The sequence below is a fragment of the Lonchura striata genome, chromosome 1 (genome assembly GCF_046129695.1).
Source record: "Lonchura striata isolate bLonStr1 chromosome 1, bLonStr1.mat, whole genome shotgun sequence".
NCBI classification, from domain to species: Eukaryota; Metazoa; Chordata; class Aves; order Passeriformes; family Estrildidae; genus Lonchura; species Lonchura striata.
In genome coordinates this window covers 128,576,137-128,595,586 of record NC_134603.1, presented here as the reverse complement: position 1 = coordinate 128,595,586, position 19,450 = coordinate 128,576,137, and the positions used below count along the sequence as shown (strand labels likewise).

The 19,450-nt window shown below is 34.5% G+C and overlaps 1 protein-coding gene across 7 annotated transcripts in view; it reads right to left on the bottom strand.

Moving 5' to 3' along the window:
* Window positions 1–19,450, bottom strand: part of DGKB (diacylglycerol kinase beta) — a 339,840-nt gene that overhangs the window by 181,042 nt on the left and 139,348 nt on the right. For all 7 annotated transcript variants that reach the window (XM_021538316.3, XM_021538315.3, XM_021538318.3 and 4 more), the window contains 2 exons: window positions 18,494–18,583; window positions 15,843–16,003 (listed from right to left, as the gene is read on the bottom strand). In XM_021538316.3, the coding sequence (XP_021393991.1) occupies window positions 15,843–16,003; window positions 18,494–18,583 (251 nt within the window). The remainder of the gene's footprint in view (window positions 1–15,842; window positions 16,004–18,493; window positions 18,584–19,450) is intronic.

Genomic DNA, 19,450 nt, shown 5'->3' with positions numbered 1-19,450 from the left:
AGGAAGTAGAAAAGAAGCCCAAACACATGCTGGGGAAAGAAGAGCAGTTTGACTTTAAACTTACTAGAGAAGAAACAAGAACAGAAATAATTTAGAAAAAATAAAGATCTTATAAACCATAGTTCTAAGAACACCCACCTATGTCCTGGTTTGGCAAAGCTGCTATTGAGTTTTGCCTGAGTAGAGACTCAGTTTCTTATTTGGCCCTAAGAGTGGAAATTTGTTAATTCTTGCCATGTACCCTCTCAATGAACTATTGTAAGAAAACATGGTTATTATGATCTTTTGCTAAGATGCCAGGTGGTAGCACTTAAAACCTCTTGCTATGGGAGTAGAAAGGGGATTTATTTTCATTATTCATGAGAGCCATTTTTAAGGGATAACTAGTAACACAAATGTAGTTGCAAATCAAGTGATAACAAGTGTACTTACTTCTGGGGTTGCAAAATGAAATGAGGTGAGTTAGTTACTTAATTTTTTGACAATTTGTTATGAAATGCAGGCATAATGTGGGAAAAAAGGTGCAAGAACCCAATTTCATTAGCCCCACGACTTTCTAACATTTTGTTTGCATAAACACATGTTGGTGCCATATAGGCAAATCTGATACCTAATATTGTGCACACAAAGATTAAGTGCTGCTTTAAATTGTAAGCTTCATTTTATATCAGATCTGAAAATTCAGAAATATTGATCCTCATGATTATTTGCTGTCCATGTAATTTTCTGGCATAAATTTTCCCCTGAAATTCTGGGGAAAAAAAATCCAAACCAAATAAACAAAAAAAAGACTAAAGAAAAAAAAGAAAAAAAAAATACAAACCACAAAAAACCCTAATCAAAAAAGCCCACAAACAAAAACATGAACACAAATCCTAAGAAAACAAAAAACAATAATGCAAAACAACATGAAAATAATTTGGCAGCAGAATAATGAAATTAGAAATTTTCAGAGTTAAATATTAAAATTAGATAGATAAATCTGACTAGACAGAAGTGACTCAGAGCTTTTCAGAATTCCTGAAAATAAAAATTTCCTCTTGAGATGCTGGTAGCCTCTCTTAATCAAATAGATAAATCTAGACTAAGTAACAAAATGGCTGAAAACAGAATTTTAAAAATACAACCACAACTCATTTACTATCTCTTCATTTCACCTCCAAAATCTTTATAACCTAGAAATTAGAATTAGAAATCCCAAATATAATATTCCTTCTTTATTCATCAAGAAATAATTTAAATAATTTATTTTCTTCAGGTTGTGATGACATTGTGAGAGTAGAAGGATTATATGGGTGTACATTATATAACAAAATAACTTAAGTTTTAGGTCAAAATTTGTAATTATAAGGCACTTTCAAATATCTGGACTTGGCATAACTTAAGAACCATATTAAGCATCATGTCAGTTAAGCTATGAACACACACAAAAAAAAGTATAAATGGTTCAACAAAGGAAAAAAGTCTGCTGCTGTGAGTGAGCATCCCAAGCTATCTCTGACTCAATCTGGTATGGGCATGCAGAGCAGTATTACATGAGGAAGGCTGCTCTGATTCTGGGCTCACACTCAGGCAGCATGATGTATATCTTTATTCATGTAATGGATAATCCACAGAACAAATTACTTGCAGATTAACAAGAGTACACGAATAGCATTAGCATTTTATCTGTGCTTAACAGTGTAAATTTCAAACACACAAAGAAAGTTATGGGATGCCCCATTAACACCCTATCCCTGGAAGTGTTCAAGGTCAAGCTGGATGGACCTTGGGAAACTTGATTTTTTTCATAGACTTTTGCCCTCTTAAGCTACAACAAAATGTAATAGACTAGGATTTTGGCTAGAAAAACAATCTAAAAAACAAAAGTATGAAATAGGAATTTTAAGGATCTGTCTACTTGTCTGCATATTTCTTTGGTAGCTAACATACAGTTTACCTAAATGTTACCTTTTTTGCATGAGAATAGAAATCACCATAAACTCAAACCTTAAGGAGATCATATGTTGAGCAGGGGAGAAAAATTCAGTCCTCTCCCATGCATTTTCTCTGGGTGATGAATTAAGTTATATTGCAAGATTAAGCTTCAAACATTAACTCACACAATTAGCCAGAAATAATTAGACAATCAGGTGAGAGTATTAGTCGTCATTCACTGAGCTTTTTCATCTTATGACCTGTACAGATTTTCATAAGGTGAAGGCCAAAATGGGCTACAGCATTTTTATTTGAGTAGCATTTATGAATTCATGTATCATTATATAAATATTACCTTTGATTGAGATCTCATTAAAGGTCTCTCTGTCTCATATCAAAATGTCAATAACACTCCTAAGAAGGGAAATGTCATTTAACTAAGGCTGTGCTTATTAATAAGTTAAAAATGATCATAGAAAATTACTTTTTTCTTATTAGACTCCCATTTTAATTTCTTAAATTCATTTTTTTCTTAAGGGTTATTTTGCTAAGAAAGCAGAAAACAGCCAGTATTTGAACTGATATTTATCTTCCTGAAGAACTATCACAGAACCTTCCTGCCACAGTGACTCTTTTTGACTTAACACAGCACTTTTTCTAGACACTGGCATAGCCTTTATTCCTCTCAGTTTCATAACATACTCGGTGCAGAACAAAATAAATATCACCACCATACTGAAACTATCACTGAAATCAAGAGAGGCACGTAGAAATGAGTGCATTTTCATTATTACCCAACTTCTACCCCAGCATCAATGCTTATGACAGGATATATTAATCTCCTTGAAGATTCTTCAGGCATTGCTATTGCAACAGTAAGCACGCTTCCTTCCTTGTAATCCTAGCAAAAGGGACTGTGGTTGGATATTTCAGGTAAGTGATAAATAATTTTCATATGTCAGGTAACAGACAATATTTTCAAACATATCAGTGAACAGCTGATATCACCCTTGGAGTTTCCCAATGGGGAAGAATGGCAACAGAAATTCTATTACTCACCAACTATGGGATTTTACAAACGCAAGGTAGCAGATTTTTCCCTGTCACTCTCTATGGGAATCAAAATGCTGCAAAATTTGGACAAGCCCTATATGCATCATAATTGGATTCCCAGGCTATGTGCTTTACATAAATTGGGATTTTTTTTATCCATTTGGTCAAGATCGGCAGGGCTGGATCCATATAATCTGTGCATCTTGTTATTCCTAAGTACTATGTACTACTGCATAAAAGTCCAGAAAATCTCAATTTACATCTGCTTCTCCAGATAATACCAAGACTTGGCTAATTTATTTTCTTTAATATTCTGGACTACCTGATCTGTTTGAATGCAAGGATACTTTTAAGAAAGAAGTAATGCAATATCACATTATACAGATTTTTATTTTTTTTTTTAATATGGGATAAACATGGCAAAGAATTTTTAAGGAAACAGCTCTAGACAAACTGTGAATGGCTAATACCATGAGCACTCTGAAGTAACTGGTGCTAATTTTGATGCTTCTTTCATACCATAGAATCATCTAAGGTGGAAAAGACCTCTAAGATCATCAAGTCCAGTCCACTGCCATATTCACTCCTAAATCATGCCCCTAGAAGTGTCACAACAACACATTTTTTGCCACTTCCAGGCATGGTGATTCCACCACTTCCCTGAGCAGCCTGTTCCAATGCCTGACTACAGTTCCCTTTACACAGTGAAGAAATTTTTTTCTAATATCCAATCTAAACCCACCTGGTACAACATGAATAATAAAATATAACATCACGAGTTACAGAGCACAGTGAAAAGGGAAACATGAAAAGCCAGGGCAGAAAAGTGATGAGAGCATATGTGAACACCCAAGACAATTCAGCAGCTGAGGAGCCCTTCCTTTGTCAGGGTAGGGACTGCAATGGCTGCCTGAACAGTCTGTCCATTGCAGCAGTACTAAATGTAATGCCAAGGGCAGCCCTCCAGACAGAAACCTCATTACCAGGATGGTAACCACAAGCTGCCCTGGAAAGGTGCTCTGCCTACTCAACCCCGTTATAGGAGAGTGTGCATGTGGTGTGGTGGTGCTAAAGTAAGGTGCAGCTGCAAGTGGGTGCATGCTGTACCACAGCACACTGTGGTGTCCATGTGCCCCCAGGGACCTGGGTGGGAATCACTGCCCATGGTGAGACTGCTTGGCAGGATGCTCTGGAAAGCTTACTCCTGAGTGCCACATCAGTCCCTTCAGCCTTGGTGACATCACTAGTAATGTAAAATGACAGCATAAGAGCAACAGTTTTGACCCATTCTTTGACATTTTAGAAGCTTAAGTAGTCTTGGGGTTGTTACAGAAATAAAGAATATGCTATTTTATACCCTCAGAGTTCCAGTTTAAGTGAAGAAACTGTAAAATCACAAATAGTGAATAGTGAGTTCCTTGTGTGCTGTGTCTGTAGAGTCTCTTTAGTACAAATTGTTCCAGTAAGGACATGGAATAACTTATGTTCAGCAATTTGCTTCTAGTTCCACCTGGTTCAGATGGTAACACAAGACTAAGTGTTTCTTAGCTAAATCCTCCCACTTTCAGTTTAGTTAAATCATGTTTCTTTTGGGACTTTGCCATCAAGATGTAGAAAACATGCAGATCTGGAGATATAAAGAGTATTTTTGTACCACAAGAATATCAATTAAGTTACCAACTCTCTAGATATGTAAATAATGCTAAATTACAGACAACTCTAGGTCTCTGAGGTTTTTATATATTTCCCCCCTGGATAATCTATACCATAAATTCAATAGTGCATATAATTGAAATTTATTATACACTAGTGCTATTTTAACATGTTTTAGAGCATGAGAACTTCTCCTATATATATGCATATATGCAAGTCTCCCCAAACCATAAACTGCTTCCTAAACAGCATTTGTCAAATATCTTAAAAAAGAATCTCTATCTGGTCTTAAGACTGACTGCAGTTATATATATCATACACATGATTGTATGGTGGATGACAAAGTAACAATTCCCTGTGCCTATTTAACATCCAATTCACACATCAAATTCCTCCTTTAAATCTATAGAGGTGCCCACAGTAAATCAAAGATTTCTACAGCTGATTATTTGTTCTCTTCATCCCTCTGTCTGTGTCCAAAGTGTCTTTCTTACTCTTTTTTGACTGATCTTTCTACCTCATAGCACTAAGACCACAGCAGTTATGACTACATAAAACACATCAAATAGCATCATATCCTATTCATTATGCACCCAAAGGATTAGTATCTCTGATGGATTTCCTAGTGCTAACAGCAATTTTGCATGTAATCAACAGGTGGACTGTTCTTTTAAACAAAGACAACCAGAATTATAAGACAGAGGGAAAAATTTTCCAATGGCCAATCACACTCCTAATTTCCTAATCAATAAGTAATTTGAAGCAATTAATTAAGAATTTATTACTTAAATGTATATAATTAAATACCTATAAATTCAACTTGATCTAAAATGCCCATAAATTGTATCTCCCTCTAGGTTACCTGTAATAGATTGGGTTTTATACTGTGTTCTCAGAAATAACAGTACTTCATGTGCTCAATGGGCACTTGAGTCAGCATGATTATGATTTCTTTGGTCCCTCTCAGCTACAAACACGCAGTCCGAAAAGACTCAGTAGGGATCTGGCAGACCTGTTAAAGTAGAGTTCTGAGACAGGATCTTTAATGGCATGGCAAAAAGGTAAATGATGTCAGGGAGAAGTTGGTAAAGCAACTAATTTACATAAACTTGTTTACATATATCAGGATTAACTCTCACATGAAAACAGAATGATTACAATTTAAATCTAAGCTATTTTTCACATAGTTCTACATGTGTACACAGAGACATATGTCTTGCATCTTAGGCAGGTGAAGGTATCAGTGTACACACAGCCCACCTAATGTTCTGTACAACTTGAATATCTCATAAACCTTTCCCAGATTCAACTTAGTTCCATCAGCAGCCATCACATGTCGTAAAAATCTTTGCCTTTTTAATTCAAGCAATTTCCTCAGTTCTTCCTATTTTAAGCTCTGAATTAGCCTTATGACCAACTTTAAAGCTTATTCACCTTATTCCTGACTTCTTGGCTTGTAGGCTTCTACCTTTCCTTGATACACTCCTGTCATCCCTAACAAGCAGAATTACAAAATCTAGACAAGGACTAAAATTTCAATGTCATTAGAATATAGATGCTTCTTAGTGTGTGTGAAAAAAATCCCACATCATATTTTCCTGACATTTTCCTTGACATTTCTTTTAAGAACAAGTAGGAATAACAGCATTAATAAGATGAACATACATCACAATTATATTATGATAATATGAACAAAATACTATAATGAACTCTTAATCATTACTTAGTATATTACAAATTGCATATGGAGAAAATAATAGCTTACATATATAATGAATAATATTGTAGTAGCACTAATACAGTTGTAAGTTAATTACACACAGTGTAGCTGATTTAGATGCATTTAGCTAAGGAGATGTTCCAAGCTCACTGCAGATTAATTATGTCTTTAGGTATATACTCTCATTTATAACTGTCACTTGTAACCATGGATGTTGACAGGCTGCTCTGTAGACCCTTCCTTCATGAAAGCAAATGTACCACACACCCAAAATAGTACAAGCAACAAGAAAACCCCAGCAAAATCCCTGAATTAGACTCAAAATCTCTGCTAGCTAGGGTATGCAATGACAAAACACCAGAGAACTGCAACTTCAATTTTACTGCATTTCTTCCTAAAAATACCTCTTGTAGTATCTCCTTAGTAAGGGTATGCCTCATTGCATTTTATTTTATAACTACCTTTCTCAAATTTTACACAAATGAAATTTAACATCTTCTCAATTCTAGAAATTGTTCTATTTTACAAATCCCTTATAAATTAAAGAGAAGGTTATAGGCAACTGCCAAAGACTCTCCCTATGATTTTTCTCAAAGTTTTTACTGACTAAGGGAAACAAGTCACTTTCTAGCCTTTGATTCCATGCCAGAAGAATATTTTTATGACAGGAATTGGTAGTAAGTACTAGCAAGTACACGAGATACTCATAAATCTAAAACAAAGGAGCTTTTCTTTGTTCAAAGTTTTCAGCCTAGTTCTCACCACATCATGAAAAATTAAATGAGTCTCAAATACCCAAAATGACAGAAATAAAAAATCTACACAGGAAACTAGAAGGAGAGGATAGAAAGTCAAAGTTAGACACACTGTACACCTATTTGACTTTTCCAACTACACTGGGAAACTGTAGAAAAGCAATTACATTTATTAGCAAATCATTCCTACTTCCTGTGATTCTCTCTGAAGCAAAGTCTAGTACATGTCAGTCAGGTATCTCTGGAAGAGAACATATTTAGTGTGGCCAGCGTGCTCCTTCCATATTATGAGGACACACAGGTTAAACCAGTGACCAATCATTCAGGTCACTTTAGGACAAACATGTTTAGGACAGTTCACAGCGGGGGAACAGACTATCGCCAGTTTGAATTAAGACTCCCAAACTACATGTTTTTCAGACAGAAGGGACTCAGCATCAATTGCTGCACTCCTACTGAGAAAAATTACTTGTTACTTTAAATACAGCCCACAGAACTGTATTTTCACTGAGCCTGACAAAACCCACATTGAATTCAGCACAAACCTAGGTATTCTTACTAAGGGAAATAACACACAAGTCTTAATAAACTTACTTGATATATGTAAATATTTTCAGAAAGTTACAGCATATGCTGGCATAAGTTTACACTTTAGTATTAAAATAAAAATAAATAAATGACCAACCAAATAGGAAAAACAATCTAAATTTTTTAAAATTTCTTTACACTTGTAAGAAATAAAAGAAATGGTACCTCAGGAAATCATCCTTCTTTTGTAGTAGTAAGACTCATTACACAGTAGAGTAAGCTACAAAACTTTAAGTTCTCTGCGCAGAAGTACCTCCTATATCCCATGCAGTACAGTACAACTCTCATGCTACAGTGTCCCAATGTACATTATGAATAGTAGAATAACACAATGGCAGGGATTTAAAAGGTAAACTAAATCCACACTGGCAGAAAGAAACTACCTAACAGGGAACACCACCAGCAGTGTTGCAGTAAGTCTTAAGACTAAGATATACTTAAGACTAAGTATGTCTTAGTTTTATGGAATTGGTATTCTCCATGTCCATGGAAATACTGCAGCACATTAGTGAGAGGAACCTGCAAAGAGCCTCCTATAGCTTCTTATTTATGAATTATTCTACAGATCCAGACTTCCATTACATGAAGTATAGGCTTTCTGACATATGAAAAAAAAAAAAAACAACCTGCAACAAAAAACCTTGCATCATCACATTTGCCAGATATTATATCCAAAAATTTCTGCAGAAGAATTTCAATATTTCAGCAATAAAGCTGAAAAGAGTAAAGAAGATTCAAACATGAAAGTAGCAAAATTTGTAAGATTAAATAATTAGCAAAAATTTGCAATGTGAGGAAATTAAACAAGATGATATACTGAACTATCAATGATTTTTCAATATAACAGTATTTCAAATCTGGGATCAAAGTGTTCTGAACATGCTCCTTCTGAAAGACAGCAGAATTCTCCCCACAGGTATAGCAACCATTTCTCCAGATTTGGCTATGTGACTGAGACTATGAGAAGACAGTATCAATATGGATCTTTTAATATTGCATTTGAATTCACACATGGATTAAGGGTTCATTTTCTTAACCCTTTTTGCAGGAAAAAAAAAAGTAGTTTGGATTACAAAGCAGTAATACTGTTTACTATGAAGTGTTCTTTCCCTCCTTGGCACAGAAATAATGCAATATATCACAGCCTTCCATTAGCACATTCAAAGTGATGATTAGGATTCACAAAATCACTTAGGCAAGTGTTTATGTTCATATTAGTTCAGCAAACCACTAAACATAATTTTTAGTTCTGTATACCTAAAATCCCACTTAAATAATTAAGCATTTTATACTAAATGTTCAGAATTCAACATGTGCATTTGTCCAGTCATATTAGTGAAAATGCAAAAAATACTTAAAAAATTACCCAAGTATTTAACTGCTTCATTAGATTGTAAAAGTTTAAACACATACTTAAATGTCACATTGCATCAGTGTTAAGATGAGCATGTACTTAAATTCTGCACTGAATCAGCAAATGCCTTAGGATATTTTCCTATGCAGAAAAAAACCTCCTATTTACCACCATAAACAGCAAAATGCTATGAGACTTTGAAATTTCAAAATATGGGGCCAGCATAAAACTTAAATTCATTCACAGAAGTAAATACTAAATACAATACAGTAAATAAAATTCATTCACAGAAGTAAATACTAAATACAATACAGTAAATATTACATACACTGTTTTTTAGTAATAAATATGCTCTAAATTAACACAGATAATAAAACAACATAAAAAATAAAAGATTATGTGATCCTATAGTCAGTTAGAGGCACCTAAGACTCTAGTATTTGAGACTGAAAATTCTGGTAGTCAAAGTTTCTGTTGATGCTAATGAATGTTCTTCCTCAAGAAAATAAAAAATACTGCTTCTATATAAGATATTTCTTAATTTTTTTTTCCAGTCTTGCAAAAAAAAAAAAAAAATCTAATGGAAGTGTAGGTTGATGACTTGAGACTATAGTGATGGGGAAGCAGACTCATAACAAGCTCAAATTTATGATTATGAGAATTAAGAAGTCATATTTTTCCCTACTGGCAGAATTAGAGGCTCTTAGTGACTGGTTAAGGTTGAAAAATATTAAATCATGAGCCCCCAAATATCTATTTGATAGTGCATTTGGATAGTAACATATTAGGTGTCATAGAAGTACACTTGTCTTTGTCATAGACCTTTACTACTTTATGATAATAATTCTTCAGAGAACACATTCTCATTGTAGTATTACTTACTAGTATTAATGAAATTTCCCCTCTATGTGGCAACTGCTATTCTTTCATTAATCCAGCATATCATACTGACTTGCTTCTTAAAAAGTTTATAGAACATTTCCAGGCACATTCAACTATCTTTACTAACTTAACTTAAAACACTTGCAAAAAATATTTTTGTTGTAGATCATCCAAGTGAGAATATCACCATATTGCAATGAAATCAATTACCACATGTTGTAAAGGCTGAATGAAAGACTGAGGTGTTCTACTTTTGTAAGTTCTGTTTTAGCATTAAAATGTTTTACCTATTGATTTTAGAAAAGAAGTCACTCAAGAGTAATGTAAGTTCCTGAATTTCCATGTACAAGCTAACCAAATGGACAAAAACAACAGATGGAACAGGAATCTGGATCTCCCAGTTCTCTTCCAGGTTACTGTCTTAATTGCTGTCCTAGAGCATTTTTTCCCTCCAATATGTTGTTGTGTATGCGTTTGCACATATATTCAGAATTTCAGCTGAAGGGAAGCTGGAAGATTCTTATTTAAACTCTGTATCACTAAGTAGACAGATAAGATGCTTTCCATATCCTAAATATCTCACACAAATGAAATAATTTGAATAAGATCCTCTGTAGCTTTAAGCTTCCTAAGGAATTTGAGTCTGCTAACAATGACCCTTTAGGGTATGTAGATAAAAGAGCACCAATAACAAAGATCCCAAGTAGGCTTACCCTAAAGCAAGTATTCAGGTGATCAGTGTAGACAAGGGAGAAGAAATTCTGGAACTACAAAGAAGGTAAGTCTCTAAGAGACTGCTGGCTTCCCAAAGGACAGCAACCCTTGCAGTCCACCTAGCCACAACACTAGGCAACCATCTAAGTGTGAACAGAGAGAATATGTATGTTCTTTACATATGCAACATACATGTAACTTGGTAAAAAAAAAAAAAAAAGTTCAACATTTTAATGGAATCTGGCCCAAGAGGAAGAAAATAGAGATGAAAATCAAGAGTGCTACCTAATCGTTCATACAGAACATTTCAAGCTGAACAGAAAGATATATGATTGCTAATATAATCTTTAGAATGGCCTTCTGTATATACTAATAAGTACTAGATAATTTGGTTTATTCTTACACCTTGAATACTACTTAAACACCAGTGAGAACTGCTTTCATTTTAGCATGGTAAACACTGTTTTAACATAGGGAAGGTTGCACTGTGCCACACTTTATCTAATATAATTTTCCTAAAAAACCAGCTCAGTAATACTTCTTTTTATACCAACTTGTACTGAAAGACAATGTAGATGTTTGCAAGTTCAGTTTATGATGCTCCAACAGTCTACCTATAGAACTGCAAAGGGCTTAGCAGCATATGCTCTGCAATAACCTATGCAGTTAACAAAAATTCAAGTGATAGTTAAAAAGCATTGGTAACATTTCATCTCCTATTAACATCAGACAAATTTATGATTTATTTAAAAGGTAAAAAAAAGAAAGAAAACAGGAAGAAAATGTTTACGGTTAAAGATCTTCAGTACTGATTCATGTTGACCTAATTTTGGCTCCATAAAGTCTAAACTATAAGCTAATTCAGTGGCAGAACAGTAAATTCACAATTATGCTTGCTTCTGGAAAACCTACTTTAGGAGTCACATGCTAACATCTATTCATAATTTCTTTCAGCATTATTACCCACAAAATGGAAAACAATAAAAAGACCTAAAGAGAGTCAATGGCAAATAGATGAGTTGTTTGGTTTAAAAATTGTTACCTTTTTTTGAGATAAGCCATTATCTGAATCTAATAATTGGGGTTTTTTTAATATTTTCAAGTAGTTTACATAAAAATGTAAAAAATCAGGGTCCAGCAATGATGGTTCTCCAGTGATTATGACTATGCCTTTGGTTTAGCCTACAGCTATTTGCTCCAATCAAGGAGGAGCCTCTGAAAAACTCATCTATCTTTAAGAATGAGAATTATTAATTATGAGATATCAAATAGTAATGAGATGTTTTTTAAAATAATTCCATTACAGATTTTTGTATGGTTTCATTTCTCTTGAATACCCACTTGGAAGAGAATGCACAGAAAGGAGAGATATTGTGCTCTCTCACACATTCCTACCCCTAAGTATATAAGATGTCTTCTTCCCTCTTCCACATGCTCTTTTCAACAAAGCATTTACTGGAAGCCAAGGTTTCTAATGTTTAATCAACATGGAACATTTAATGAGGCATTTCTTCCATTATCAAAACACCCATTTTGTCTCACTTTGATACATTCATTTGAGAAGCACTAAAAACAAACCATATAGCTTCCCTACATATTTGATATTCTTTATAAACTTCCCAATAAAAGATAAACATCCTTGACAGTCACTCCCTTTTCAGTGACTAGTATCAACAATATAATATTGCTTGCTACTTAGCAACTAAGCTACTTATCCCTAAGTTTAAAAGAACTCTTTCTTCACACCTTAGCACTATGTAAAGTTTCTGGTCATGCTATTATGGAGTTTTCTAACAGTGCACATGGAAGTCCTCCTCAAGGTAATAATGTCCTCAAGTTGTTCTCCAGTTTTGGTTTTATGTTGAGAGTTTGCCTCATTGTCTGTTTGTCAGTCATCTTCCCTGGCTGCTGCTCAGGTTTCAGTCAGCACATGATTATTTCAGCATTGTCCATGTTTATCTAGTTTTGTGTGTACCTGAATTGAGTATATTTATTGTGAATAGAATATAGGCCCATCCATTTCATAATTAATAATGTGTATTTATGCTTTACTTTGAGTGCATCACTGAAGAAAATGGCTCAATCCAGGCACAATCTGAGAGTAGACTTCAGAACAACTGTTTGCCAAGATAGGGTTTATTTTTTAGGGTGTCATTATACACTTTCTTCCTCTTTTTCTTTGAGTAATGCATAGAGTCATGAGTATATGGTGATTCAGTCTGAAGATTATTTTGTTTACTTGGGTGTTGTTTTGAGGCTTTTTTGGTGGGGGTAATTTCAAGCATTGAACTGAAGAATTATTACTGATTTTGTGAAAATACTTCCCTATGGACTTGAAATGGCTGTTCTTGCAGCCTTATTCTGAGTGGCTTCTGAAAGAGATGTTTCAAAGAAGACTGCAGCATTTCTATCATCCTGCATCACATTAGGGAAGTGCTGATTTTTTGTTTTGTTTTGGGTTTTGTTTTTTGTTTGTTTGTTTGTTTTTTTAAGGGCTTGAGATACAGATACAAAAAAATAGCTAGGATAAAATAAACCAGCAGTGTTACAAACACAGGCTTATCTGAAGCACCTGTCCACATACACATGTTGAGCCACCATTAATGGTATGCCAGCTGCATGCTTAAAGAAAGCAGCAAAAGTTAAACTGTTTTATCCATAGGGAAAGGTTAACCATGACAAATAGTATGTCCAATAAAATACTCTGTCTACACACGCATTCCCCGATTATAACAACAGCAAGTTGGCTAAATGAAGTGACAAGACTGAAATTCCAGTACTGGAGCTACTGAAGAAATGCATTGCAAGCCCAAGAATAGTGCCAAGTCTGTGACAACAAAACAATACTGACATTACTGAACTCTGTCTTTGATGATCACTGTGATAATATCAACCTAAGTGCATGAATGTATGACTGTTAAAGCTGGTTGGGTAGATTATGGGGAAAATAACTTTTATTTTCTCTAAAGATCATCAGTAATTGAACTTGTCACTGTCAGACCATTGGCCTGATGTTTCCTATCTCTGTCATGACTCTTCATTTGTCCTCTAATACTACCAGCTATGTTTGTCCAGCTCCCCAAATCTGTGACTTTACCATTTTCAGATGACACTATTATATTCTTGAAGAGGTTTTTTTGGTTTGGTTTTCCTTGGGGTGGTGGTATCTTTGTTTTTTAAAGCAAATATAATTTGACTACTTTAATGCACGTTTTTCTTGGATATTTAGCTTGTATCAGTGACTCCAGTATTATTAGGAAGCAGATGGAACTTCTCTTCTGGTATCTTGCCATCCTGACAGAATGATGGATGTGAGCAATTGAAAAATCTTTATCTTATTCTACATTGCTCTTAGATGTTTTCTAGTCCTGCTTTGAAATTGACACATGGCTTGGCATCTGCTTTTTATGGTCCTTCCGTGCTTTGTGTTGCCATCAGGTTGAACATTACCTACATTCATTCACAGTTGGTTACACATACATCTCTGTTTCTCACCTTTTTCTCTGTACTTAGACATAGTACATACGTATCAGAGCTTTGAGATTGCCATAGAAAAAAAAAGCTTGTTTGGCTTGAACATACTAATCAAACCTTTCACACAGACGTGCTACTGTCTCCAGCACTCCATTCAACTTAGTGTATAATTTTCTTTCCAAGAGGTAAATTACTTTCTGATTGGTACCTATGATAAAACAACTAGATTTGTAGATGAGGAGAGAGCAAGGGCATGCTCAACGTCAGCAAATTTTTGAACACTGACTACCCCAGCATTCTTGTATCTAGCTTGGGATATTATGATCTTGATTGCTGGAGAGATTTAAAAAAAAAAAGACTGACTAGATAAGATGCTTAATAGGTAAGAGATAGCTCTAGAGAGGTCTAATAGCAGACTGCCACTACCTATGAGGAGGTATCAAGAGGATAAAGCAAGACTCTTCACAGCAGCACATATGAGAGGAGGATGGGAGACAGATAATTTATGTTGAAATGAGAGATTCAGACAGGACATAGGAAAAAAAACTCAAAAAATCATTTTCATCATAAGGACAGTCAAGCATCACATGCATTGGGTTTCCCAAAGAGGCTGTGCCATCCTTATAGGCTTTTAAAATCTAAATGCATTTAGATCACAGCAATGTGACCTAGTCTCACAGCTGACCCTGTTTAGAATGAATGCCTTCCTGCAATCCCTTCCAATCTGAATTATGGTCCTAAAACATCAAGAGCCCCATGTCAAGCACAATTTTATTCAGTTTTACTTTCCCATCCTTTCTAAACATACATTTAGATTGTTTGTTATTAAACACAATTTCTGCCATACCATTACAAAGTTCACACAGCAAGTTGCATTCATGTTGGATTAGAGACTGTGTTTATTATTTGGCAAGAATCTATGAGGCAATGTGCAATATGTTGTAGGTCACTATTAGTTTTCATAGTGCCTTGGAAAAAAGTAAAAATTGAAACAGAGTATAATTCAATCAAGTGTAGATTTCTGCATGTAGGCAGGAAAAATCACCCAGAAAAAACCCAAATTAGGTACGAAGCAATGACTCTTCAAAATAGTATCAGAAATTAACAACAAATCACAAATCAAATATTAATAAAGAAATACTGCTAATATTAAGAAGCACAAACCAGAGATGCAGTTCCTCAGACACAAAGAGATGCTTAAAACCCTTTTCCTTCTAATTCATTCAAACTGTGAATTTGAAGTGAACTTCACTTCCCTACAAGGCAGAACCAAGAAGATACATGCAGGGCTTTCTTTTTTGTATTATTGTTTTATTATTTAAAACTGCCCTGAAGAAATAAAGAATGCAACAGTTCCTTTAAACAGTTCTGACTATGTGAATACTAATGGAAAACATTAAGAGTTCTTATTAAGTAATTTTTTTTCCCTTTATATTTTTATAGGACCTTCAAAATGACAATATAAATTTAGTATTATAGCTGGCTCATAAACCATTAAGAACAACAGAAATATCTTCTTTATAAATGGAAAGGTAGAAGGTCCTGAAAAATAATTCAGGTCTGAATGTGAGGAAATAAATCTATGCAAATTGCTGTCAGTCATCTATGTATTCATTTCACTAGCCAAACAACATTATAAATGATCTCTAGCCAGCAGTTCTTCATCTGAAGGCATGTGATGCAAATATTTATTCAAAACAGAAAATCACTTAAGGATAAGCATAAGTCTTACCACGCCAATAGAAAAGTAGTTATTGATGATGTTGTAAGGCACTGGGTCTCCTTTCTCATCTTTATCATTGGGTATTACTTCGAATTTCCACCTGTCCAGCAAAATCTCTGAGCTATTCTCAATGTCTTTTAAGATCTTCATCAAATTCTCACCTTCATACCCTAGCAAAACATAAAACCAGTTATTTAATCAAGCATAATAAAGTTTGTTTACATTTTTTTCTCTTTCTAGATGGTTGAACAGGACTATGAGCAACCTGATCAAATTGAAGATGTCCCTGCCCATTGCAGGGAGGGTTGGACTAATTAATTAACCTCTAAAGATCCCTTCCAACCCAAAATATTCTATGATTCTATGACTGCAAAAACAAAAGCAATGCATGTAAGACCTTAAAAGCAGGATTGTGCTTGAAATATTGACAATTTTCCAGCACCTGTCATTAAAAGAAGCAAAGCTAATTAATACAAAGCTAATTAAGCATGTAAATTTAGAATAATTCTATAGATTTCAGTGGACATCAAATATATGATGAAGAAAATAATTAGATCTTCAAAATTTGCAAATTTCCAAATGATCCATAAGACTAAGGCTGTACTTTGCAGAATGTTCTTGATGAGAAATTAATCTTAATACTCAAATTCCTTTGATTTCAAAATTTATGGAAAAGAGACATATTGCTGTTATGCCTGACAAGACACTTAAAAGTTAAAAGCTATCTACTAATTTTCATTGATTGTTTCAATCTGGTTTAGCATAACAAATCCAAAATTTCAAATCCATATTTGATAGCTTTATCAGCAAAAGTAACATTTTTTATTATCTCAACAACTTGTTCATGAGCCTCATCCTGCTTTGTAGAGAGAATTTACTCTTAGTTGCAAATAAGCACTCACATGTAATTCCCTAAACTGAGTAGAAAACTTGTTTATACATTCATGAGTATATACAACACATATATGGGTGCATGAAGAAAAACTGTGGGGATTTTACTAAATGATATTGTCAAGTCTGAATATTATTCAGAACTAACAGCTTTGTAATAGATGGATAAGATCTGGGGATTCAGTCCTTCTTCAAAGCAGAAAAAACAAGATTTCCTATTCAAGCAGAATCTACTGCTGATGTTATTGACAGCTTTAGCAGGGCAAGCCACTCAAAGCCTCTTTGCTCAAAACTCATTGCTGATGTATTTGTTTATGGTTGCCTAGCACACTTTTGCTAGTTACTACTAACCACCAAGTGACAGCAGCATGCACAGTTCCATTTCTCTGCATCCTTGAGATCACTCACCAGCAATTTGGATTCTGTAATCCCTGTCTCCTCTCCCATCTATGGAAGTTCCAGAAAATCTGTATTATGGTATTGTTTATCACAAAGCAACTTGGCAAAGAATGATGAAACCCAGATTATTTCCCTATTGTGTTTTCTACTTTAGTCCAAATGGAATCACTTAAGTTACAGAACCAAAATAAAAGTGAAGGTAGGGACAGGTCCCAGCTAATCTAATTAAGTGTTTTCACGGTTGATCCTGCTTAGCAGATTGGACAAGTGACTTCCCATGACCTTTCAGCTATTCTATGGCTCTATGAACAATGCAGAAAGTTAAGCAAGGCTGATTTGAATAGGTTTTGTCTCATTTGTTTTCCTTCCCCCCCCCCTTAAGAGTACAAGAATGTAAACAATCAACAGTTGTGACAGAGAAAATTAAGGAGGTTTTCAAATGATTTGACAGAACATTATGGTTAACAAAGTGAAAAACTACTGAGAATTTGCTAAAGACTATCTGGCAACAAGGCAGACATTTGGAAAGGAAACTGATGAGACAGAAGAAGTAAGATATCTGCAAAGGCTGAGAAGTTCCAAATAAAACAACCAAGTTCCAAACACAAAACATCTCAACTGAAACAACCAAGACCTGAAATAATCCTGGCTATGAGCCCATAAAGTGAGGTGCTTTCAACACAGGCTGAATCTTGCCTAAGATTTTCTTCCTTGTGTCTCCTTCAAGTTATCCTGTAATACAGATTTTTTGGAAGAGCTGAAGAATAAGTCCCCATGCATCCAGGAAAGAATGCAAAGGGTATTAAAGATTAGATTTTCTAAATACTATGCTTTCAGCATTCTTTGCCTTCTCATTTTATGATAAATAGTACCACAGCACATTGTCTGGAATCCTCTGCAGGAAACAGAAAGGGAGTGGATCAAAGGAACTAGTCCGAGGCTAAGACATGCCTTGCATTTAATATTTTTAAAGATTAAAAAATATTAAACTACTCCTAACCCATTATTAGGTGTTTTCAGTAACCCTTTCAGAACAGTTCCAATTAAAACCTATTTAAGACTGCTCCTTTTACAAGGTATTGTTCAAAGCAATTAACTGCAATACAGATAGTAAAAAGCCAAACAGCGATACACTATTCTTGTTACACCTTGGAATGTCTTTGGTGTCAGCAGAAGCTACAAACAAGATATGAAGTGTGATTGCAACCTTTAATATCTTACATATGTATACAACAATTACAAAACAGATCACTCCAAAAATACAGAAGGTGATAACGACTCTTTACGAAAACAAATCCAAATGTAGATGCTGATGTAATTTTTTTTTTAATTTTAATTCAATAATAAATTGCATTTTGATTTGTGTTTACCTCCTCCCCATCTCAGACACCTTGCTAAATCATTGCCAGTCCCAAGAGGCAGAATAGCAACAGGAGGATGCTTAATCAAGTTCGCTTTCTCTGTGAATAAAGGAGAAAAACACAACTAAGGAACAAAAAAGATCTAATTGCATGGTATTAGATAACTGTGTTACGTTTTGTTCCAGTGAAAGACTTGCTTTGTATATGAAATTATGCTGCCTGCTCCTGAAGTCAGTCGATTTTGTAGTCCCTTCTCCACTGGATAGTCAATCCTTAATCCTAATTTACTCATTTATTACCATGAGGATTTTGTAATCCTAATTGACTCTGTTGTTATCATTAGGACTTTGTAAATCATAGATATGACAAACATTCATAAACAATGATACTCATGATCTTTCCAAGAATGAATATGGCTTTCTTGCTCTAGTTCTCAGCTCTGCCATTCCCAGCTGTGAATACAGAAAAGTAATAGTCAAGGGCAAGAATAAGGAGGTGAACCTTCTACTTTTTCACTTGGATGACCAAATTTGTTTTAAACTGTGTATTCACCTAGATTTGTGTCTACAACTGAGCACCACTACCAACAAGTCATTGGAACTAACACAAGACCTTTGCTCATTCAGGAATTAAACCTCCAAAGGGAGTACTGACCTGTCAGATCAAGTCTTTAAGTAGCAATTTTGTATTTGTCAAACAATATTTTGAAATTAATGAATTTATAGAATCTTTTCCATTTTTACTGGTATTGTTCTAGCATTGTAAGCCCAAGATCTTTCAAAAATCTAATGAGAAAACCCTTGTCAAGAAACACAGCCTTTCTGAAAGCTGGAACATATATTTCAAACATGTAATTTGTCAAATTTCCCATTTAACATGAATAGCATGTCTAGTTTAAAAGTTACACTTAATAAGTTATTTTGTTTATAGAATTATGCATATTATCAGCAATAATCAGCAGGAGTT